A 25,527-nucleotide genomic window follows, 5' to 3' on the forward strand; every position below is an offset into this window, starting at 1 on the left:
GGAGGAGGAGGAGCAGAGGAGCCACCCGCGCGGCTCGTCCATTTTTCGGGGCGCCTCGGGCACGTTGCGTGTGTGTGTGGCGGGGAGGGAGGGAAGAAGGGAGGGGATGCTGCGGCGCTGGGGAGGGCGGCGGCAGGGAGGCTCGCCCCGCCGCCGCTGAGGGGAGCGCTTCCTCCTTCCCGGCCCCGCGGAACGGGGGAGCTGGGCCCGCCTCTTGCGGGCCGAGCTGGGTAACGGAGCCGCCGCCGGGCTCTGAGGGACGGGGCTGCGAGGCACCGGGGCCGCCCCCTCAGGGCGGGAAGGGCCGCGAGCGGCGGCCGTTGGGGCTGCGGCGCCTGAGGCGAGCGGGCGGGGAGGCGGCGGGCGGCGGCCTGAGGAGAGCCGGGGGCCCGCGACTCCCTCCCCCCCCCCGGGTTTCGCCGCCTCCCGTGAGTGCCACCTCTCTTCGCAGGCTGCCGGCGGAGAAAGGAAAGGCTCGGGCAGGAAGGCGGGACGTCCTCGCGTTTCATGTTCCGTCAGCCCGACAGCATTTCGGCTTTGATTCCGACTTGCTCCTACCTGCGCCCGGGCAGTGACGGGGAGGAGAGCGGGCGCCGGCCCACCATGTCCCGGTACAGCCTGCACAACCTCCTGGACTGGATGTACGGGGGCGTGGACCCCAGCTTCGCCGGCAACGGAGGGCCGGAGTGCGCGGCCTTCCTCTCAGGGCAGCAGCGCTTCGTGGAGAGCCTCGTCTTCCTCAGCGTGGGCGCCGCGGAGATCCTGCTGTCCCTGTGGAAGCTGAGGCAGCTGCACTGCAAGGAGCTGGAGGCTCAGCTGCTGCAGCAGCCCCGGGCGAAGCAGGAGAGCTTGGGCAAGAACCTGCTGCTGGTGGCCCTGTGTCTCATCTTCGGGCTGGAGGTGGGCTTCAAGTTTGCCACCAGGACCGTCATTTACCTGCTGAATCCCTGCCATGTGGTCACCGTGATGCAGGTAAGGCTTGTGCACCGGGCAGTCTGCCTCAGTTTTGTGCTCACAAAGCAGCGTTTTTTTCAGTTTGTGGACCGAAAGTCCACAAAGGTACAAATGACAATAATTGGTGTAAACGCTTTAGAACTTTGCATTTAATTGGCTGAACTGAAATCTGTGGAAAAAACAAAGTCAAACAAAAAGGTGAAATTGTAGCTAGTTTAATGCCTACTTCTGTGGTTGAAAAGGCTTTCTCACCTTCACCTTGCCCTTGTTTCAAGAATAGAAAAAGCTGTTTCCACTGACTGCAGTGGGAAAACTAGCACCAAATGTAATAAAAACAAGATTATTGCAAAAGGGCCCATGTAATTCACAAACAGCTGCTTCTGGCAAGTGATATTCAGGGGTGTGAATGTATTTTGTGAAGTTGTTAAAGAAGCAAAGTGCTTTTTATTTTATGCTGGTAATTTCGGTTTGCCTTTCTTATTTTAAAAGCTGCATAGTAAAGAACCAACACCTTATGTATGGGTGAATGAACTGAGCTGGCTTCGTATCTGTGGATAGACCATGTACTTTAGCAACTTGTGGCATAGTTGGTGATGGGTGATAATATACAGCTTGTGTATATAAATATAAATAATAATAATGGAAACGTTCATAAACAGTTACTGAGCTGTGATATCTAAATCTTACAAATTGTATTTGTCAGTAGATCGGTGTATGTACTTAGCTCACTGAGGTTAAGGAGTGTGGGATGTCAAAAATAATCATTTTGTTTAATTTTGCTAACACACTACCATCAACACAGGACAACTTACAAAATTTAAGCTCAACAACTCACAGGAGATAGACAAACTTATATCATGGCAGCTTTTGTGAAAGATTTTTGACAAACAGCAATAACAAATGAAAATCAGACCAATACCATTCTTAGTCTCCCTTTGCAGAAGGCTAACTGCTAGTACCAGAGGTCTGAGGGAGATAGGTGTTGTTTTAAGAGGGGAAAAAAGAGGCTTTTACAGCACTTTTCAGGACATCTGCAACAATTAAGTTACTGTTCCAGATCTTAATTAGGAGGTTATGTAAATTCCTAAGCTGTGATGCACTGTTAGGTCGGTATTTTACACCAGTAGAAATGCTTTCCATAAAGTGGTAACAACTGCTGTGAAATCAATTAGTCAATATTGGTAAGGAGGGGGAAAGCAGAAGGTATGCAAGAGCTGTAGAAATAATTATGAAAGAAACCATTATGGCCTCATTCCATTGCTCTTTAACACTATTTACTGGACATTTTTCCTATTAATCCTCTGTGAAGAAGGTGAGGATAGGTTACCTTTATGATTTGAATGCTTGGTTGCCTTGATGTGGTATTATAATGTTGTGTTGTGATAGTAATATGGTACTTGTTATAACAGCAAATCCAGCAAATACTAGTGTCTAGACATAAATTTGGGAGGTACTATTGTTTAGGTTGTTTATTAGTGGTCTCCCCCAGGAAGAAAGAGACCCAATGTCTATAGTCAGGCATAGGCAATTATTCTTTATTTCTTTCAGACCACTTGTGGAGCCTTTTCTATAATCTTGTGGTAATTACTCATTAGAAATGGTGTTACAGTATTTTGTGCAGTTGAGAAGATGGGTATGTCAGTGAAATTCAGAAGTCATGCCTCTTCGTTCTCTGTTGTGTTACAAATAGGCCTGGGCTTAATGTGGAGAATGAAAATTGTTGCAGAACCAACAGCTTTCAGTAGAGAAAACAGGTTAGATGGAAAGATAGTTGAAGACCTCCATTGGCAGAAAAATAATGTATAGTTGGTGGAATCTTGAAAGAGTTCATCTGGCCTGAGCTTGCTGATGGCACCTGGTTGGCAAGGTGAAATGCATGAAAAATGTAACTTATCCCTCACTTCTGTTCTTACAGTAGCTTGCACGTTATCCTGCTGCAGGGCTGAAACATTAGGATGAACAAGGTAGGAGGTGAAGAGGTGAAGCACGCCCTAACATTTGGGATCCCTTCAAAGGGAAGCCAACAGTAGCAGTTTGTAAAGGTCTCTCCTCTCACTCAATTCCTGTTTTCCTTTTCTTCATGTGAGGCTATTGCACCTCAGAGCAACAAAGGCCCTGGGCTCTGAGCCAAAAATATTTGGAACTGGAAATTGTCCTTCAGACTTTATCTGCATAAAAGCATAAGTCCTGCTTTTGAAAGACCTAAGCCTGAAATGAAATCACAAAATAAAGTGGGAATTATACCGGTGGTGCATTTTAGCAGACAGATCTGCACACTGTAATGGCTACTCCGAGTCTGTTTTGATCAGATGTCTAGTTTCTGCCTATCACACCAACCTGTGTTCAAATCAGATCATTCTCATAAGCAGGAAGAACTAGTTTAGATGTGTCATCGTGAGGATGAAGTGCTGGTTGAGTGAACATATTTAACTGCCTAAGCAGTTCTTGTGGTTAATAGGTTCAGAGAAATTGTTGCTGTCCTGCCACGTAGTTGAATAATCTTAGAAACACTGCTGTTCATTTTCAGCCTTGGTTTTGGTTTCTTGCTTAGCTTTTGGAGGAGGAAGGGCAATGTTGTTTCTTCACCAGTGAAGTACAGCATTATTGAGAAATAAATCAATTAAAAATATATATATATATTCAACCAAAGGTGAAATGGAAAATTCTGTGGTTTCTTTGACAGGTATGCCATGGGGTTGTGGGTGTTTTTCTGCGGTACAATATTAGTTAGTGCAAAAAGGGGGAAGCCTATGAAGGAGGTGATACTAAGTTCTTTCTTTGCATAAAGAAAAGTCTTACTGAAAATTATTTGAATACCTCTATAAGCACAGAAAACGCTCTTGTTTTAGAAGTGAGTATATATGACTGGACCAATGATACTGCCGTGAACTTGGCATAAAAGGGTATCCTAAAGGGGAATCTTTCCTTTTTTTTTTTTTTTTCTTTCAAGTCCACTGGAGTGTTGCTAACTTATTTTCCCCTGCACAGCAGGAAAAAAATCAGCATGTGTTTAGCAGACCAGGTGTTGCATTTTCAAGACATTAATCATTTTTAGTATTTTAGGACCCGTGAGGACTGTGTTGAAATTGAAGATGTGAAGAAAATCTTTCTGCAGTGTAAGAGGGGGACTCATCCAATAGCAAATTACTACATTATGGATCTTTTAAATTGTTTTGTACAGGAGACTATTACTTGTTCACTACATGTTCAGCACGACACCCCGTGGCATGGGACATCCCTGTGGCCACCCTGGGCTGGTTGCTCTGGGCGTGCCCCCTCACAGCGCCTGGTGCACCCCCAGCCCTTCAGTGGCAGGGCAGCATGAGGAGCTGAAAAGCCCTTGACTTAGTGTAAGCACTGCTCTGTAACAGCTAAAACATCAGTGCCTTATCAGCATTATTTGCATCCGAAATCCCAAACACAGCACCAAACCAGCTACTGGGAAGGAAATTAACTCCATCCTAGCTGAAACCAGGACAAATGTCAAAAACAATTATTCTGTATTCTGAAACCAGTTTGTTTATCTATTCCATAGTATTTAGAAGTGTAATTTTTTTAGCTTTTCAATCCAAACACTTGTGTTCATGCAGCAGTTCTTCATTTCAGGTTCAGTGAAGGGGCAGTTAGAATTTCCAGCAAAAATTTCACATTCTTCATGATGTGTTCTTGTACCCCTGTTGGTAATTTGGCACAATTTTTTTTTTCCAAGCTGTTGCTCACAATCAGTGCAACTTGACTGAAATGCATAAATACAGGTGTCTCTTGATATCCCGTGGGACATCAAGCTGGTGATACAGGCAGCTAAGGTTAAATGTAGACAAATATAAACCAGGACCCAGAGATAAAATTAGTCTGTATTGTGAAAGAGAAATTTGAAAAATAAAATGTAGGAAAAACTGCACAGAATTTGTGCAGAATTTGTGAATAATCACTGAATCAGAATTTGTGAATAATAGTGGAAGGGCGAAGTGATCTCAAGAGGTCCGTTCCAACCTCAGTGAATGTATGATTATTATTGTTATTGTTTATCCTAAAATTATAGGTACAGCTAGTCCTTCTAATATGTTGTAAATTGTCACCTTCCTTGCTTTAAATACACCAGTGCCTTATTCCAGTATGGTTGGTTAAATACCAACCTATAGAATGAGTTTTAGGTTGGTTTTGCTTCAGTAAGTGCTTTCTGTAAGATTGTTTGCAGGTTTTCATCCTACAGAATAATTTCTTAGAGGTAGATCCTCAGCTGGTAAATTTTGTAATTGTCTTCCAGTCCTACACTGAGTTGTTGCACTCAGGGCAGTTAAGAGCAGACACTTGTGTGGAGAAAAGAAAGTGTTTTTTGTAGAAAGCAGGCCTATGTTGCTGGAAAAAAGAAGCAGACTAAAGGGGTAGTGATGGGAAAGAAGAAGGCAAGGGAAGGAAGAGCCTAACATAAAGGGGAGCCCAGTTTCACCTGATGATCTTGATCTGATGTTTGCGTAACTAAAATCAATGCTAAGTGCTTCTGTAATTCAGTAAATACTAAATCCTGTGTTTATTATTTCCAGTTTTAGCTTCTTAGAGACCTGGATCTTTGCTGTCCTCTGCAAGAGAGGCTTCTGTGTTTTCTGAAACAATGGGCTGTTTTCAGAGCTTACATAATAAACATAGCTTGACTGAATTCTGCATCATTTGGGAATATACAACGTACAAGTAATTCTCTCCCTGTCCCTCTCTCTCCCCTATTCCCTCTTGGAAAGAATCTGGTTAGTGGTCAGATGTAATTTTTCAAGTGTGAATGTTGATTTAATTTGCATGCACTGCTCCTAAATGCTTTGTGATATTTGGAAGAATCCAGCTAGATTATGTATGTTTTCTGTATTCAGTCTCTTCAAAACCTTGAATTGAAATTAAAGGGGCATTCATATCTTGTTATTTGGGTTGAGCATGAAGAATCTTTGCTTGCAGAAACGCAGAGTATTTTTGTAGAAATGACACTAAGTAATGTCAAAACTGGTATTGGATAACGTAAGCAACAGTCTGCAAGTAAAAGTTTAATGAGTTATTCAATTTTTAAAGGGTAGCAGTGTTCTAAAGAGAAGATGTATTTCTTAATAGTTTTGTTCACTGTTTCTTGGATTACTTTTCCTGGGCAGGATGTAGAACAGCAAAGGCATTTTTTTAGGGGCTTTTAATTGATGTCATAATTTATTGAGCTGAAGAAAAGCTTTTCTGTGATAATTTTAACACTGTATATACACAGGTTGTTTCACCATCTTTGCTTATTTTTAGCAAATCCAAGTGTATAGTAAGAGAATTGAAAAATAAGGCAAGGATTCTTAATTAAAAGTGACTATATTATTTGTGATTTTGTAAGTGTAAAATAAATAGCAAATGTTTTAAGGCTGTGAATTGTGATTTGCTGTCTTTGAAGAGATTACAGTTCAGCCACTTTAACTGGGACGTTTCTGTCTCTGTCTCATTTCTGTCCATTAACTGCTCTATCTTGGGCTGAAAATGTGCACATGCTTACTTTAGTCAAGGTGGTCCAGATCACGGTGCTGCATGGTACCGGCGAGTGCTCTTAAAACTCTAGGCCGAGCTTTTGTTTTGACCCTGGTGGGATTTGGAAGTTCCCCCTGTGTCTGACGACAGAAAGCAAGCTTCGGTAATTTTCCCCTTTATCCTGTGTCATCATAGGAGAAAAGAATACAAAAAGTGTGGAATTAACAAGAAGTAATTTGATTCTCTAAAAAGTAGGGATTGCATGATTGGAAAGTCTAGATAAAATAATAATCCTCCATGTAAATATTTGGACTAAGAGAAAAGTTAAGCTTTTTATAATTGCCATTAGATGAATAATTAGGTAAGTGGATCTTGGGTTGTTTTGATGAGATCATCATAGATTTCATGCAAATATTAATCAGCATGTAACTTATGTAATTTGAACAACATGTTGTGGAGAGAAATGACATTCAGCTATTTATTTAGGAGAGTGGAGCTATCAGTAGCTGTTTCAATGTACTGCCCAGTGCTGTAATATATCACTGTCAGTTGTAATATATTTTAGGGTGGATTTTTACCTATTTACCTATTTTTACCATGCCATGTAAATCGTTTCTTAACAGCTTAAAGTGATGCTTCAGGAACAGCTGCCTGATGCCTATAGGAACTTGAGTGGAGATGTAGAATAAACCACATGGCAGGGAATGACCACGTAGGACCCTGTATGCATCCCAGGGATTGGGAAGACTTTCATCTTCTTATTTCCATTCCAATAAAACCCACTGCTTCCTTGTCTTCCTTGCACTGTTGTAGGTGTTCACAGTTCTAGTAGCAGATGGTAGGCTTCCCTGCAGTGATTGTACATCAGCTAACAGCAAGTTGAGCTGTGCCAGTGTTCACTGGCAGGAAGCTCCATGCCATGCATTTGAAGCCTGCTGGATGTGTGATGGGGCTCATGTTTCTCACGACACTTCCTCAGGGCTTAAGATAGATATGCGAAGGGTTTACATGTATTCAGGGGTTTACGTTTATTCAGATTGCCAAGTCAATAGTGTCAAGTGAATTTAATTGTTTCTATTTTTATATTTAGTAGTTGGGGAAATGCCAGCCTACGTTATCAGGAATATGATGGCATACACTGTAGCTTTTTATGGGTTGTGTGAGTTATTTCTGTTTCTTTGGAGAAAATGATGTTTTGGAATAATGAAGCTATTAGGTATTTACTACCTCGATATTCTTAAAGATTGCATCTCACTCTAGAATATGCACTTAGTACAGTCCACTAATTGTACACAATCAAAAATAATCTCCAAATACCTGGTTAGTTAAATGTAACGGGATCCTTGGGTAATTGCCACATTTACAAGGAATAGAAACTTACTGAAATTTAACTTGTAATCAAACCTCAAACTTGAAGGCCTCTGACATCTATAAAGTAAAAGCACTCCTGATTGGCTTCCTCGCTAGTAAAGCCTGTTTATGCAATAGGAGTTCTAGAGCATGCCTCTGAAGTCCAGGAAATTAAATGTGAAAAATGATTTATTGAAGACATAAAGTTGGTAATGGTTTCTCTGAACCAATATGAAAAACAAATTATGGATTTTTGACTAGAAGGTATTGATGGGACTGTAGATGGCTTATATTTATTCACATATAGGGTTCTGCAGTGTGAACTCAGAATACTGGGAGAAAAACATTTTTCTTATTCGGTTCTTTGTACTGAATTTCTTTGGTTGAACAAAGGCTTACAACTATGTTTAGTCCCATAAAAGGACAGAGAACCGTTGAAACTCAGCTTTGTAGGCAGACAGTGAAGGCAGGTATGAATGGTGTGTTTTAAAATATGGTTGCTATCACCATTAAAAGAGAGTTAAAAGATTTAGAGAGTGATTCTAGAGAAAAAAAAAACATTTCCATATGGTATAGTAGCAACTATGCAGTGTAAAATATATTGTGTATCAAGTTGAAGTTTTTGTCTAATTTTTGCTTCATACCACAGCTTATTTCAGTCTGGACTGATCCCTTATATCTGTGGTAACTCTGAACATTGGTAACTATATATATTTTTTGTAGCATTATTAAATGTATTTGTTATGGTCTGAGATCTCCAGGTAAAAGATATATTCATCTTACACAGTCATCTTCCAATTTGTGCTAAAAAAGAAGGTTGTTTAAGAAACGCTTTATTACCATGAATATCTTGACATATATTGCTTATTAAGTTTATTGAAATTTAAATTTATAATCTCAAATCCTATTAAAATAACTTTAAACAAAAAATTAGTTTATTTTTAAGTTAACCTGGTTTCTGCAGATCTATTTTGTGGTTAACTGCAGTCTTGAATGGAAACCTTTTTCCTGTGTGAAGCCATTCTCCTCTTTTTTTTTTTTTTTTTTTTTTTTAAATATTTTAAAATGAGCATATAAATATATATTCTGTAATGTGTTTTGAGAGGCACTTACAAGATGTCTGTGCCCTGCCTTGGACATCTGTTTGCACAAAGATGATGGGATGCTAGTTATCAAAAAAATAAATCTCCTAATCTGTCAAATTCAGTTGAAGTTGGGCAGCAGGTTTAAGATGTATTAGACAGAACACATGTATCTATACAGATGATGAAGATGTAACCCTGTTTTAAGGAGGAAACAATGTCCAAATAACATTTAATAACTTCAACTATCTTTACTATACTTCTTTTTATTAATAGTTAAATCAATAAAACAATGCAAATGTAAGATACATGCAGAGTCATTGATAAAGCAACTGCTGAGCTCAAAAATAACCATTATTTAATAACCAGTCAGGCTCTGCACAAGTCTTTGCCTGTTTTTGTCTGTCTTGGCCGAAACATCTGTTGAAGTCAAAGATGCAATCAATTCGGCCAGCACTTTGAAAAAGCAAAGCCAGAAACATTCAGTATATCATTCATGTTGTGTGCTAGAGCTTTCACCTGTGGGATGTTGTGTATGTTCATGACAACGTGATTTTGTTTCACCGCTAACCATGAGCAATGTACTTTTAAACCACTCTTGTGCTATAGAGGGATGGTACTCTCTTTTGAAGAGAGGAACAGAAAGATTGAGAACATCTTCATTATTTGAGAGAGGTGGAGAGTAAAGGTGAAGGAGGAGATGCTGTTGATGTGATCCGTTAATGAAAGACTTCAGTTTTAATGTCTGAATGGATTAAGTTATCTAATTCTACAATTTTCTTAGTTCAGCTTTTTTTTTTTTCCCCCTTCCTCTCCTCAGCTTCTCTGATCTTTTAGGATTATTTCCTTGATGTCTCAATTTGGAGTTGCTGTGGCATAGTACTGTGTAGGGGGTAGGAAATATTAGTCAATTTGCTCTTAGAACATGCCCAATCTGAAAGTGCTGTGATAACCACCAGCATGCAACTGTACATAAGCAGGGTTTTTTGCAGGATGGCCTTCTGGCACTGGGGACTTGAAGCATAATAGGGCAGGCGTCTTCTAAAAGGGTTTTTAATGTAAGAAATGAAGAGATATGAAAGAGTGAGATATGAAATGTCATGCTTGGGAAAAAGTAACAAAAATGAATGTATGTAAAATGTTACTGGGAACACTTGCAAGCTTTCACAGTGTCAGTGGCAAGGATAAATACAAGTTAATCTAAATTCAGTACAGGTTAAGCTTTCTTGAGAAATCGCTGCTATTTTTTTTTTTTTTAAACCATCCTTTTTTTATTCTTTTTCCCCTCAAATTAGTTTTTGATTGGTAGGTTTTGCTGACTGCACTGAGCTGGGAATGGGGAAGGAAGCAACCCACTGCTAGTGGAGGGATGGTACAGATGTTGATCAGAGAAAAGGGAAGGGAATTAAGCTCAGTGATACCTTCTCTCTGAAATCCTAGTTTATAAGATGCCATAACTAATGCTGCTGCACACACAGGAAGCCTAGTCCTACGTTAATCATTAATCCTAAAATATGAGAAGTCTAGAAATCTTTCACCTAAGCCTGTAAAAGTGAAGGTGGGTAGAGGTTCAGCCAGTAAATAAGCTAAGCCTGTGGAAGGGGACACTAACCTAGGACGTCTAAATGAACATGTGTTATTTTAGAAGACATTAGGTTCTAGAGTAGAGGGTGGAAATCGTTTGATTTGCTACACTTCTGTTAGCCCTGGGTAGAGCTGGGAGGAAGGAGGGACTGGCTGCTGCTTCTGTTCTCAGAGTCTGTTTTATAGACCACAGGAGCTGCTTCCACTGTAGTATTACTTAATGCTCTGCAAATAATACTGCACTGAATCATGAGTATTCTTGATGCCAATTTAAAATTTCTACAGGACAAATTAACTACTCCCTGAACCTGTCTGACAGCTGCAGTAAGAGAGCTGCGCTTTGTATACTGAAATATTCCATAAATTAAAGTTGCTGCTATTTAGCAATAAGAATGTAACATCTTTTGATCTTCATTCTCTTTTAACATTTGTCAGTCTAAAATAATAACATGTCAATTCACAGTTAGGATTTTTTTTTTTTTTAAAGTTACTTTTTAGAAGGCAAGGACATGGCTTTTAAATTATATGGCTGTTTTGTGCTTAATTACTAGTTCATGCACAAACAGCCGATGTTTAAAATAAATGTACATGCTGAATCAAAGCTGTGTGCTGGAGTTGTTACCAAGCGTTAGTTTCTGTTAAGTGATAAGGTGATTGTTATGAACTTACTTCAAAAATGAATTTTCAAGTTGCTTAGCAAAGTCTTGTACATCTTTTAATTTATCCAGCTGCTTGAATGCTCCTTGCCTTTAGGAAGGGGAATAGATTTTTTTTTTCACAGAAAAAATGGTTTTATTTCAGTGCAGAATAACCAAAGCTTGTCTCTCTCTTTTTTTTTTCTTCTCTAAATTTGTTTTGGAACTTGGATCGATCCAGCTTCCATGGATTTTTCACGTTGCCCTATAGAATTAGAAATTAATATTTCACCTCCTGAAGTTTTAATTTTGAAGTAGTATACTAAAATGATCAGTTTATGGCCTAAGTGATCTTGATTAGAGCGTTTGCAGAGAAAGATACATTCCCAGTCTGCTGCTGCAGCAGGTGCTAAGTTGAACTGGTGGCTCAGAGATGGACAAGCTGCAGTTACTCAAGGTAAATGAAATCTGTGCTGCTTATTTGAGATGCAGGGGGTTTACTTGGAGAACGCTCAGCTATCTTCTGCCAGAAAAAAAGAGACCCTGGGCATCTGTAAGTACTCCTGTCTGTTGCAGGTGATACTGAGTGTGATGCTTCATCTGGAATAGTTAGAATTAGAAGGGAATAGAATAGTCCAACTGTCTGACTTCTTCAGTGCTGACCAAAATTAAAACCCATTATTGAGGGCATTGTCTGACTGCCATTTGAACACTGTCAGGCCTGGGGCATCAAACACCTCTCTAGGAAACTTGAGAGGAAACTAGGTCCAGTGTTTGACCAAGAAATTTTTCCTAACATTCAGTCTGAACCTCCCTGGTGCAGCTTTGTGCAGCTTCTGCACGTCCTATCATCAGTTACTAGCTGTGTAGCTTGTTCTTTTCTTCCACTGCTACCTTTTGAATTGTTGTCTTTTGTCTTTTTAGTTTATTTTTGATCAAACAAGGCGATCTTTGTGTTATGCATGTTCCTGTCTCTCAGTAGGACTAAGGCTGGTAGAAGAGAAGCTTTTCATGACAAGTTGTGACTGCGCTCTCTGCCTCAGTGTGCCAACTCAAAAATAACATCATTGATGTACTTCTGAGGGAGCTCTTAGGTGCAATATTTTGTGGAGATTTGGGATGTTTAGAATCTGAGAACTGGAGATCCAGCCAAGTAATAAGGGTGGGGGAAATCAGTGAGGTCTACCTATTTAAAATGCACATGGAGTGGAGCAGTAACACTTAATGAATAGAATTCAGGTCTAGATATTTAATGAGGTATTTTCCTTCGATTCAGATACAGTATTGTTGTTGTACCTTTCAGTTGTGCCCATTTTCAAACATCCCTTTTGGGAATAGATCTTTTTACTAGTCTTGATTTCTGAAATGCTGGTTAGTAAACAGTAGTGATGGAACATAGCATGCTTCAATGTCAAGGAAACTGGGCAATATTAGACAAATTGACAGATGAGCAAATTTGCAGTTGATGTTAGAAATGATTTTATGGTGATGCTCTCAAAGCTTTTGGAACCTGTAACATAACGTAAATATATACATCCTTGCCAGTAACTGAGAGCTCTAGGCATGAGTCCAGCATGTACCATTGCCTTTCATTTTAGGTATTTAATCAGCTGGTTTTTAAGATCTGTATTTTAGGTATGCCATGGCTCGTAATGACTGGCTGGGCAAAATCCTAGCAAGTATTTTAATCCAGTAGATTTTAGCTACTAATAGATATTATATATTAGCAATAAGATATAATAGATATATTGGGAACACTTGTATGTTTGAGCTTCACGTTATCTGAGTATAGTGTGGTTGTAATAAAGCAGATTTAAGAGAAACCACTCACCTTGTGGCCTACCCCACCCAAAAAAAAGAAAAAAAATCCATAATATACTTAAGAAGCATTGCTGGAGTTAAAGAAAGAAAAACCCATACAACAACAACAATCTCTCCTTGCTTGTCATTTTCAAACAATAATGTTGAAAGAATAATAGGAAAACAAATATTCTTGACAGTTTGCATTCTTTACCTTTCTCCAATTCTTTATATGGATGAACTTGACCGTTGCTGTAGTGTAGATGCACAAACTGTAAAAGAGGTGGGTTGAAGAACTGTCTGTCTGTATGAACTCAAAATCAACTAATATCTCAGAATGGATCTGATAATTGCAGCATTTGAAATGCAAGAAGGGAAAACAATATTAGAGGTTGCTATAGTGCATGGACATGAGGAAATTGGATTGTATTAAGGGGAGGTCATATTACTGCTTTCTGTTTGTTTTGTGGTTTGATAAAATTTGTCTGTTGCGGATTTTGGGATTTTTTTTCAGTACTGGATTTTTTTTTCACATTTGTAACACTTGGGTACCTTTTGCTGTCATATTTTAGTACTAGGAAAAAAAATAAATCAATAATAATAAAACAAAAATGTGACTTGCTGTAAAATATCAGCTTGTTTTGCTCAGTACTTAGCCTTTTTTCCATGCGTGTAAGTTTAATGTTTACCTAGAGACACTATTGCAATGTCAAAGAGCAGGTTTTATTGCAAATTGTAACAATGAATTTGTAGAAAACTAATTTTTTTTTTCCTTTTTCCCCAACTATGAAGTTCCTTTTCAACAGTAACATTTCCCTTGAATCTTTCCTTCAGTGGTTACAAAAGAAGGGAACCTAACAGGGATTTGTGGAGGGCGGGTGTAATACTTGGTGATAACTGCTTGTTATCTTGTTCGTCCTGCCAGGAAATAGGAAGGTAGGGAGGGGATACTCTGAAATAAGCCTTTTGGGTTAGGTGGCGAAGGAAGATTTCCAAGTAGTGTTGAAGCCTTACAGAATGTCCCCTCTCACACAGTACCAAGTGAGCAGTAAAGGTTGCTTCTTACCTCTCTGGTTTGCACGGATGGCGAGGGTTGGCGTGGTATGGCAGGAAGCATTTTATTGACCTCGCTTAGCAGTGGAATGAGGCCTGATAGACTTTGCTCTGTTCTTCTGGAACAGTTTATCTATAACCAAATGCAGAACCATTTTGTTCTAGGTCACATCTTCCCGGATCAAAAATTGGAAACAAGACATTGTTCAGGTCTGTGTTCTTTCACATGATTCTGTTTGTGGTTAAAGAAGTTTTCAGAATAAAGTCATGCAAAGTTACATTCTTACTGCCTCCAAACTAGTGCTTTTCCACACCTGCTACAGTAACACTAACGACTGATTCCATTAGATTTAAGATACCAGCGATCTCTGAAGTTTATGGCACTCAAGGTATTTCTTGTGAGCTATGTGAAATACCAAATGACAAGGTCACATACATGTTTCCTTTAGAACATTTTAAAAAAGTATTGCTACAGGGAGAAAAATGCCATCCTCTTCCTTCTGCTTTCCAGTCTGTTCTGGCCCTGTAGGCATTTAGTACTCAGTCTTCTTTCTTAGGGCATGGTTCAAAGGAAGGAATGTGGGAGAGACTGATTTGCAACCCAGCCCTGGGTTAGCTGTGAGCAACCAGGAGTTCAGTTTCTTTCTGATCTTGTCTCAGTAAAGGTACAGTTAAGCAGACAAACCCTGTATATCACAGTCTCTAAATTATAACAGCCCTGCTTGTCCAGCATGTGTTGTGGTGTGACCTTTGTGTTTGGGCTTCTGCAGGAGAGTGGCCGTGCAGCACTTCATGCTCGAAATATTTCCCATTGGGTTGGACAGTGTTATTTATGGTCTTGCAGAGCCTTTAAGAGTACTGACTTTTGCTTTCACCTGGCTCCATAAGGTCGAAGTGAACCTCTGTTTATGGACTTACCAGTGTTATGAGTTTCTTCACAGTGTATTGCCTGAGGAAAAAACTGGGGAGTCGTCTGGTCATGTGCTGGTGAAGAAGACTCTTGTCCCGTTTCACAACATTGTCCCCACCTAGGACTTCTCCTCTGAACTTTTCTCAAGGACACTCATGATTCTGCACCCTCTCTTTCTCTTACTCACTGCCTATATGTGTGTGCCTGTTTTTTTTTTTTTTTTTTTTTTTTTTTTTTTTTTTTTTAACAGATTGAAGGGTCTTTCATGTGTTAAAATGATCTGCTGAAAGCTGGTCTGTACCCTGTGGTCACTGTTGTGAGAGAGGTCAAAGAGAAAGGGGAGGATCAGAACTGTGCCCAGAACTCAATATGTAACACAAGGGGTACCTTATGGCTTGCTTTTCCTTCCCCAGATACTTCCTTGTGTACATTTTGGGTTTCTAGTTCATTCTTTTGTCCTTCTTTACTTTTGTAACATGACACATGAAAACGTGAAAGGTAACACATTGTCCAGAATGAGGAAGGACGCTGAATTTGTTTCTTCCACACTGGCCGTTTGGTTACTCTGCCTCCCCCGGTGTGCTTTAACGCACTCGCTGCCTTGTTTACCCGGGAGCTCTGCAGCATGCCAGGGAGGGGGGCTAGCAGACTAGCGTGCGTGAAACCTTGCGAGTGCTGGCATGAAAACAGGGGCTGGGAACTCTTCCCAGCTTCACCACTAAGTTAACGTGACGCTGTTTGGTTTATAAATGTAGCTGTTTCCTCCTGCAAGGCAAAGGATTTTATTTCCGGCATGGCAGTGAAATGTAATGTGATTGTGGGATAAGCACGCGAACACTTGGGGTACAGCTCGTGATTTTGTCTGCTGTGAACTCGATGTTTTCAGGGCAATAATTACTCTGGGAGCTGAACTCATGGAAACACTTTTTAAGATGTTTAAATCTACTCAATAATATAGTTCTCTGAAAATCAAATACAAGTGCCTCTTGTCAAGCGTCTCTTTTAACAGGCCGTGAGGTTTATTTATCAGGGGAATTTATTTACTTACTTATAGAGAAAGTGCTTGATATTCATCTGCTAAAACTGAAATATTTGAAGATCTCTTCCATGATTGTAAAGTTTTAACATAAGCATTGTAGTTTTCTCTGTTGCCATTAAACATATTTTCTGTAAGATTCCCCCATAACCAAGGAACTGGCATGTTTAAAAATAGTAAATGTTTCTTTTGCCCTTGTTAGTCCTCAAAACTGTGTTTCTTGCAGTAGAGTTGACTTGAAAATAAGTAACTGTGACTCATTTACTTTTCCATGGTAGTTAAATATTTTAGGTTACTATGTCCATCCCAATCCTTATAGTCCGTAATTCAAAGTACTTTAGTTAGTAAACAGTCGGTTGCAAAAATACGCAATGACAGAATAATGAAATACAATTAATAAATGTTAGGTGCTTTTCCCAGAAGCTGGATGGGTCATACATGTATGTGCAAGGGCTTTATGGGTCTTTTCTGTAAAGGAAAACAAACATAAGCTGCTCCAGTTGTATCATTATTTTTGGTCTTGGGAAACGGCTAGCTCATACGTGGTGACATTTTTGCAGTATTCTGAGTATACTCTATTGAGTAAGGCAACGGACGTATTTACAGATGACTACTGAGCTTATCCACAGAACAGACACTGTGGTAGCCTTATTTTGTGAAGTGCTAAGAGGCTTTTAGAGAACCATCTTGCATCCAGTCTTCAAGAGCTGGGTCCTGCACCACTGAAGCAAAGGGAGTACTGGCAGTGTGTAAATGCTCAGTCCTCAGCACAGTGAGGACGCTGTGGTGACTGACAGCTATAGGAGCTGTTGGAGGAATATGACTGGTAATATCTGTGTTGTGGGAGGCCTTGGAAAAACTTTTTTTTTTAATGAAAAAGGCTAGAATTTGATGTTGTTTCCTAGGTACTGGTAGAAGCTGAACCCTACATGCTGCTTGTATCACATAACCCTTTACATGTAGGCAATGTGAATTTACATAAACATGTATAAACTTTTACGTTGTTCATGATATTGAGTCTTTCCCAGCTCTTCTGTAGAATGGTTCTTCTGGTTAGAAATGATTTGTAACGTCCAGAACTAGGACACAAAGATATAGAAAATGGAGTCTAAAAGAGATCATTCCATTAATTGAAATTTGATTTTACTGTTTCAGATTTTTCTTCTTGCCTGCCCTCCATGTCGGGTTGCAATGATTCTCTTCAGGTAATGCCTCTTCCTTACTGTATTTCTGTCTACTTGCATAATGTATTTTAGAAATTAATCATGGCATAAGCCATTAAAATATTAAGGTATGTATTCAGTAGGAAAGAGATGTTGGTTGGTTTGAAAAGTGACACCCTGAAAAGGGTCATAGCTTAAACTGTGAGTGCTGAGCCACATACCCTTGGTTCTTTTGTGCCGCTGGTGGTTTCAGTCTGCCCTTTCTTGTCTTACTCTAGGCAATGACTAGAAAAATGATCTGGAGACATGCCTCATAAATTGCTTCAGGAGTGGTACCGTGTGGCTGCAAATTTTTTCTGCTCTTCCTTCTTTGGGCTGAGAGTAGGCCAAATACAGAGATACTGTGTTAGTATTTCTTCATCTCAGAGGGCATGCAAAATACGTCTGGTGTCCAGGAAATCCTGGATTTGCTATTCATTTGCAAGGCCACAATACCTGTTGCTTTCCAGAGTTAACCTCTTTGTTTTCTTACACCCTGACATATAAATGATGTTTGAAAAACTGTTTTGGGTTTGCACTACATTTTTTTTCCCCTTTAAATTACAAACAACTTTGTAATTCTTTATAGACTTTATGGCAGTGGCTGTGGAGAGTTTTTTCTTTAGTTAGTTTACTTTAAATAGGTGACAAAACCAGTATGTATGCAATTTTTGTGTTCTTTTTGATGCAACTGTGGTTCAGGGAGAGGTGACTGAAAGCTATACTAAATATTGTAGTATAATACTACTTTCCTGCCCTATTCTTTGCTTAGACTGCCTTTAGCAGCCAGGCCTTCTAGGAAGGTAAAGGTCATTACAGAAAGCAATTTTATTTAGTTAAGTATTTAAATGTGTGTTTAAAGAGAAGTTTTGTCCTTATTGCATTTAACAGTGGTTTTATTCAAATTTAGTGGAATTTTCCCAAATCTCTGGCTGCTTCTTATTGGAGAGATCCTACACAAAATATGTGAAAATATTTCATTTCCCGTGAAAATAATATCACGTCTTTTTTTTAAGGTTGCAGATGCATATGCTGAATGGGGCCCTCTTGGCATTACTGTTTCCTGTTGTTAATACACGCCTGGTGAGTGTATTGTACCTTTCTCCTCCTTTCTAATTTATTTTTAATTATTTTATTTGTAAAGTTATTTGATCTTTGATTCATTTCACCTTTCATAGTTCATTTTACCAGGCTGTAGATTCCTAGTACAGGTTGCTATGATGATAGGAAAATATAAATTCTGGATTTTTTTTTTTGTGATCGTGTTTATAAATCAATGTGGAAAGTCAACACTGCTATATTCTAGGTGTAGCAAAATTATTTTGTCAACTCCATTCTTGCCTTTAAACAGAGGGAGAACTTAAAGGCTTTGATATAGCCTTCATAGGATAGCATGTGGCATGTGCACAAGGCCATGGGACTTGATGAGGTGCATCAAAGGGTCCTGAGGGAACTGGCGGAAGAAGTTGCTAAGCTGCTATCCATCTTACTTGATGTCAAGGTAATCTGGTGAGGCTCCCAGTAACTGGAAAAGGGGAAACATAACCCCCATTTTAAAAAATGGAAAAGGGAAGACGTGGGGAACTAGGGGAACTACAGGCCATCGGTCTCACCTCTGTGCCCAGCAAGATCATGGAATAGATCCTCGTAGAAGCTCTTGTAAGGCACATGGAAAACAGAGAGGTGATTGGTGACAGCCAGCAGGGCTTCGCTAAGGGCAAGTTGTGCCTGGCCAATTTTCTGGCCTCGTATGATGGGGTTACAGTGCTGGTGGAAGAGCAACTGATGCCATCGACCTGGACTCCTGCAAAGCATTTGACACTGTCCCACGTGACATCCTTGTCTCTGCATTGGAGAGATGTGGATTTGATGGATGGAGTGCTCGGTGGGTAAGGACTTGGCTGGATGGCTGCACTAAGAGCTGAGGTTAACAGCTCAATACCCAGGTGGAGACCAGTGATGAGCGGTGTTCCTCAGCGGTCAGTATTGGGACCAGCACTGTTTAACATCTTTGTTGGTGACATGAACAGTGGGATCTAGTGCACCCGCAGGAAGTTTGCCAATGACATCAAGCTGTGTGGTGCGGTTGACACGCTGGGGGGAAAGGATGCCACCCAGAGGCACCCGGGCAGGCCTGAGAGGTGGGCTTGTGTGAACCTTGTGAAGTTCGGCAAGGCCAGGTTCAAGGTCCTGCACCTGGGCCGGGGCAATCCCAAGCACAAATCCAGGCTGGGTGATGAGCTGATGGAGAAGTACTGCAGAGTTCTGCAGAGAAGTACTTGGTGGCTGAAAAACTGAATATGACCTAGCAATGTGTGCTTGCAGACCAGAAAGCTGTTCATACCCTGAGCTGCATCAGAAGCGTAGCTGGCAGGTAAAGCTAATTCTCCTCTTCTACTCCACTCTTCTGAGACCCCACCTGGAGTACTGCATTCAGCTCTTGGGGCCCCCAGCATAAAAAAGACATGGACCTGTTGGAGTGAGTCCAGAGGAGGCCATGGAAAATTCCAAATATTGTTGTTGTCTGTCACCACCTCTCCTCCAAAATTAAACACAGCAGGTTTTTTTTTTTTTTTCCATCCAAGTTTTCACGTCTGCCAGTATCCCTAGTAAGACTCTTAAACCTACCAAGACTTAACGGTAAGAGAAGTTATTTCATATGGCTCAGACTTAGGGTATTTCTAAGTTTTTTTTTTAAGAGCTGTTATGCTTGCACATGTGTGTATACATACACATACATGCAATGTGTGCATTTTTGTCAGCTAAAATACCTGTGACTTAAATGTACAGGAACTGTCTTAAAACGTTATTTACACATTTGCAGTGTCCGGGTAAAATATTCATATTTATATATATGTTTCTGTATAGCACATGAGTTAATGATATTAACAAAATTGTTAGGGACTTCAGGCTACATTAAAAATCTCATTAGTGGTTGTCCATTTGCAAATCTTGACAGGATTAGATAAAGAAATCTGCATCCGTATTGAATTTTACGGATGATAAGCTGTGCTGATTGGCCACCCTTGTAGCTAGGAGACTTGAAAACTGACGGTTTTATTGTGGGCTTGTATATAATTTACTTCTTCTGTTAAGATGAGAAAACTTTGCCCTGAGATACAGTTTAGTAACTAGAGAGAGGATAATTCATCTGTAGGTTTTGACGTATTAGAAATGATCTTCCACACAGCATAAGACACACACACAGAAAGCTGGATCATGTTCTTCAGATTTCTGTTAATTCAGTAGTACAATAACCCTAGAGTTTATTCAAGTTCTATGCCATCCTTCCTAATCTGGTAACTACATATTATTTTCCAGCTCTCTTTCTCTCTTCCCCAACATGTATATCTGCCTTGTGTACCTTCTCAATGTGGTAGTAAAACGAATAACTGCTGAAGGGGCATAAAATGAGTAAAATACTTTTTTTTTTCTCCCTTATAACTGGGAGAACAGTTCTTATTTTGTATTTCAAACTACTTAGTTTGTAATTAAAACTTTAGCATTACAAAATTATTTTTCTTGATAACCTTCTTAGGATTAAATGTTGAAATATTTAATCATTTGCTTATATTTTATCTGTTATTATAATCGATCCCGTTTATATTAGGGAGATTAAACAGGAAAAATATGGACCACTTAAATTGTCTTCTTAATTAGGGATAAAGGAGCCAAAGTATAATGCCCAAGAGCAAGTATTCTTGGAATAAATACAGCTTAGGATATTTTTGGCTTAACAGCTGCTTGCTAGGCTGGTCTCTTTTCAGTGTTTCTTCTGGCACAAGGTAATTTGGGTGATGTTTTATAGCGTGGCTACTTTGGTCCAAATTCTCTCATGGTAGACACGCTCTGCTCTGTGACTGGCAATTGTTATTTACCTTGAGATTGTCCTGAAAGCAAGAAATCTCTCTTACAACTTTGGGAGTTAAAATAAATAAATAAAATTGCAGTAATTCTGTCTATGCTCCATGTTCTGGTTTGAAGTATCTAAATGAAAAAACTTTTGACTTGGTCAAGAGTGGTCATCTCCTTATGCCTCATCTTTTTTATTTCACTTTTACAATACTTTAAGACATGTAATTTAATGTGTACATTTCATACAAGAGCTTTGTATTCTTAGTTGTAAATAGTTGTAATATACAGTGTCTGGCACAAATTAAGAGTGTGAAAATTTGGGCACCTGACCCCAACTGTTCCTCTAGAAGTGGGGAAGGAGATGCTGACTAGGGGCCAGTGGGCAGGGGAATTCTGCTGTCAGTAGGAACTGAAAAGCGGGAGGCTGTTGCCTCTTATCGCTCTGTGAGCTTATATACCAAACTTTTGTATTGCCCTAAGTACCAAAATGCCTTCCTGTTACCTTTCATCATGTGAAATGTGTTTTATCCTTAAGTTATTTGATATACTGCTAGAAATTGTGTTGTTGTAGGTAGTTTTTACTGTCTTCAGCTGACGTTCTCCTGACTTGCTCCCTGCAAGTGGATTGCCTATCAGTTATCCTACAGACAGCAGATGTCTGCTGTTGAGTTGCAGCCTTTTTTAACGAAAGTTAGCCTGCTAACTCAGCAAGTTCAGCAGCAGGCATGCACACACTAGCAAATTAGTTATTCCTATGGAGATTAAAGCAGTGAGGTGCAGGAAAAATATTAGACGTAGTTTTCTCTGTATGTATCAGTAAGGTGCAAGGGACAAGAAGCAGAAGATAAAGAATGGAAGACAATCGTTACCTCACCAGGTGATGGCGGTTCAGGAACAAGTGGGTATCAGGATTTATACATACCAGAAGCATGAAGTTATAGGTGACCATAAGATGAATAGTCTGCCATGTGTTTAAGATGCTCAGCTAATCGATTTGCTATTTTCAGAACTGGCAGGGCACCACTTTGGCAGAGAAGGGGGGTGGAATTATATGTAATTTTAGGAACTTGAACTATAGGCCTATTTATGCTACAAAACATCACAGTAAGTCAGCTGGAATCCATCAGCCTTTGGTATTCATCTGCTATGCAAGATAATGAACTACTGAACAGATGTTAAAAGTTGTATGGTAAGCATACACATTCATATACTGTGAAGTTATGGCAGGGTTTTGATATCTAGTCTTAAATGCCAGCCTTGCATCTGAAAATTCAATTAGATTTTAGCTGCATTTTAAATACTTAAATATCTTTAAGAATGAAGCCTTTATATGTGTGGGTGAAATCTTGAAATAATCATGGAGATAAGCTTTACAATGATGAAAAATTGTAGTAGTCTGGTTTTAAATGCAGTGTATTGTGTTGTTTTAAAGAAAATAATCACAGTCCTCAGCTTAAATTGGATGTGGCCATGAGTGTTCGGGGAAGATCACTGGTAATTTGAACTTTGGTCATAACTAGTTTTCTCTGTTCCTTTGTGTAGTCTCTTTGCTAAGAAAATCTATTGCAGTTATTATTGATTTCCTAGTTTAATATTTTCTTTTTATCCCTAATTTTATTGGTGTTTGGCTCTTCCTATATGAGGTCATCTATATGAAACTCTCTGTTGATATATGCATTTAAATGCATTAATTAAGAATCTTTGGATGAATGCAAATTTCAGATATTTTATAAAACAGTCCTGAAACTTTACAACAAAAGCAAAGGCTCCAAAACTTCAAAAAACTAAAAAGTTACCTGAAAGAGATTTTCACAGAAATCCCTTGTTTCATATGTGGGAACTGAGCATCATGAAGTACAGAGATGCTTTTTGCTGTCACGTACATTTAACAATCATCAGAAATGTGTTGAACATGCATAGTATTCAGGATGAGTGGAGGGATGACTACTCTTGTGTTCATAAGAGTAGAATATTCCCACAGAAGAGATCTTACTTCATGTATTTAGTTTTCTAAAAGGTTCGGTGCTTGCCACGTTGCACGAAGGATGAACTGTACTTGGTTGTGGTTCTAAATGTTAACCTGTTCCAGGTCATTTCCAGAATACTTAGTCCAACATTTTGTGACCACAGGGTCACCTTTAGAGGTTAGCGTCACCATTTCTGCTTTCATTTATGTTACTTAATGTATTATAAGCATTTTTTTTTTTTTTGCATTTATGATTCAAGGCTTCATTACCCTGAAAAAGAAACTTTCACAATTTTCTAGCATAACTTGGCTTTTTATTTTGTCTGCAAGGTATCCACTAAAACTGCTAAAGCCTCAGTCATTTCAAAACTATCCCTAAATATCTGTCTGTTGACAGTGGAACTGGAGAATTGAGGTATGCTTAAAACTACAATAGGAAGTTTCTACCTTCAGTAGACGTAACCTTTCAGTGACACTATGCTCATTAAAAATAATTTTTAACCAAATAATTGGCTGCAGTGTGCACCTGGGATAATGTTTCCAAAAAGTGTAGTATGAAAGATCAGGTCAGACTATTTTCTTTTCTGTTTTTTTTCCAATAAAATATTTTCCTTCCTTGGCATGACGTTGAGTTACTAAGAATTAACCATTTTAAGCAACAGATGCATCCACTTACATTTATTCAGCAGTAAATATTCCACGTATTATTTATGATGTGCAGATGGATTTAAATTTTGTGTATTGGAATAGTCCTTGGATAAAGACAGAAGTTTTTTATTTTATTTTATTTTCCTGCAGTCAATATTTGTGAGTTCTTATTACCATTTTAGAAATAAAGGCTATTTAATTTTTCTCTAATAATTTTCTTCCACTCGTATGGTGCAAATCGTTCTTGGTCAGCATTAATAATTCACATGGTAAATAGGGTAATCTTTTAAGACTTTCAAGTAAACAGGGAAGATGCAAAGGTAATCAGGTTGTTAGGTTCCCAAGTAACTCTTGTTGCTGGTTTTAAAGTATGTGATTTTTTCTTTCTTTTTTTTCTTTTTTTTTTTTTTTTCTCCCATTCAAGCTGATGTCCTGAAAATGTTATTATAGATGAAGTAAAAAAGTAGGACGTGTCCCAGAGGTGTTGAACTTGCTGTCTCTGCTCACACAGCTGAGATGGTACAGTTTTAATGTTTCCAGAAGCAGCTCTATACTATTATTAGAACTATTTGGCTTGAGAGGTACGCATTCTAAATCTGTTTTAGGAACAGAATCATGCTGTAAGCAGCACTTACAGTACCCGCTGTGTAGCACCTCTGATCTTTGCCTACTGCATTTCTGTTGCATGTCAAGGTAATAAATAATTCACTGCACTAAACAGTTTGCGTGAAATGCCTTTGTCTGCACAGTAAAATGGAATAGATTATGGTAGCACATGATACCAAATCTAAGCTGGCTTAATCTAACCTGCACAAGGCAAGGTAACAGAGCAGTAGCACACTGAAGGCTGTTGAGAGATTGTGCATTGGTTGCCAGGAGGTCCAAAGGCCAATGTTTCTACATCTTTCAGCAGTTACCTATACTATGTGCATCAAAACACATGTGTGGCTCTGTACAGCCTGCAATCACACTTGTATTTGGTAATGTAAATGTGTCTTCTGCTGGTAGTGGTAAGTAATCCAAATATCATCTCTAGAGTAACTGGAAGAAAGCTGTTCTTGAAACTGGTATTGCTACCTGCATCTGGTCCGTCTCTTCTAGAAGCCATTTAACTCCACAAATGCCTGATTGCATCCCACGTGTCATTAATGTGAGCCAGTTTGTGTGATCAAAACGAGTGACCAGAAGGTAGGGGTGCCTTTCTCTTTTACATCAAATACAGTGCTAGTCAAATACACAAAGCACTGATGAAAGTACCAATGCGCATACAGTTGAGATCAGTGGTGCAGTAAGCAACACGTTCTCCTGATTTTCTCACTAAGCTTCACCCTCTGTAGTGACAGGCTAATAAAGCAAATTCTCTGACAGCTTGCCAGATTTTGGGTGTGTCGTGAGTTGGAAACATGGGGGCTTGTCCTACCTGGATTTTCTGGAATTTGTAGACTAGCAAAAATGCAGTCACGTTTCTTGTTTTGTTATGTTTCTGGTTCCCTCCATCCTTGCAGCAAGAAGTTATTTCTAGGCCTGTGTTCTGTTGCATCTTCACTCTACTACAGACCAGCAGCACAACAGATGCTCTTCTGTAGCTCTTAGGACTGTGCATATGCATACAGATGCTATGGTAGCAGGTGTGGATTCTGATTCTTTCCCTTAGTATGTGTCCCCTCCCTTACAGGATTAATTGAAAATAAGAACTAGATAAAGCTTGAATTAATGCTACTTAAAGGGAACTCTATTATAATTCCCTGTACTGACTGGATGGTGTAGAACAGCCTAGAGGGTAGATACTGACTGAGACACCTACTTGAAACAGGTTTTCTTGGGAATACGTATTTCTATTGATTGCAGACAAGCAGGCGTATGGCAGGAAGTTGGAATGAAACAACCTGCCCCTAAAATACAATGAAAAGAATTATTGCAATAAAATCTGGGGAAGCTGCTTTAGACTTTCACTCAGGTGCTACATAGATG

The 25,527-nt window shown here is 39.4% G+C and overlaps 1 protein-coding gene across 2 annotated transcripts in view; it reads left to right on the forward strand.

Moving 5' to 3' along the window:
* Positions 1-507: 507 nt before the first annotated feature.
* The window catches only part of TMEM164 (transmembrane protein 164), a gene marked incomplete at its 5' end in the record, with an annotated part of 40,155 nt that continues 15,135 nt past the window's right edge, over positions 508-25,527 (forward strand). The window contains 3 exons of one of the 2 annotated variants that reach the window (XM_084294360.1): positions 508-972; positions 17,041-17,090; positions 18,104-18,170. In XM_084294360.1, the coding sequence (XP_084150486.1) occupies positions 508-972; positions 17,041-17,090; positions 18,104-18,170 (582 nt within the window). The remainder of the gene's footprint in view (positions 973-17,040; positions 17,091-18,103; positions 18,171-25,527) is intronic. The other variant, XM_084294361.1, reaches the window with a different exon arrangement.

This window comes from Netta rufina, assembly GCF_964035555.1.
Source record: "Netta rufina genome assembly, chromosome: 12".
Lineage (NCBI taxonomy): Eukaryota > Metazoa > Chordata > Aves > Anseriformes > Anatidae > Netta > Netta rufina.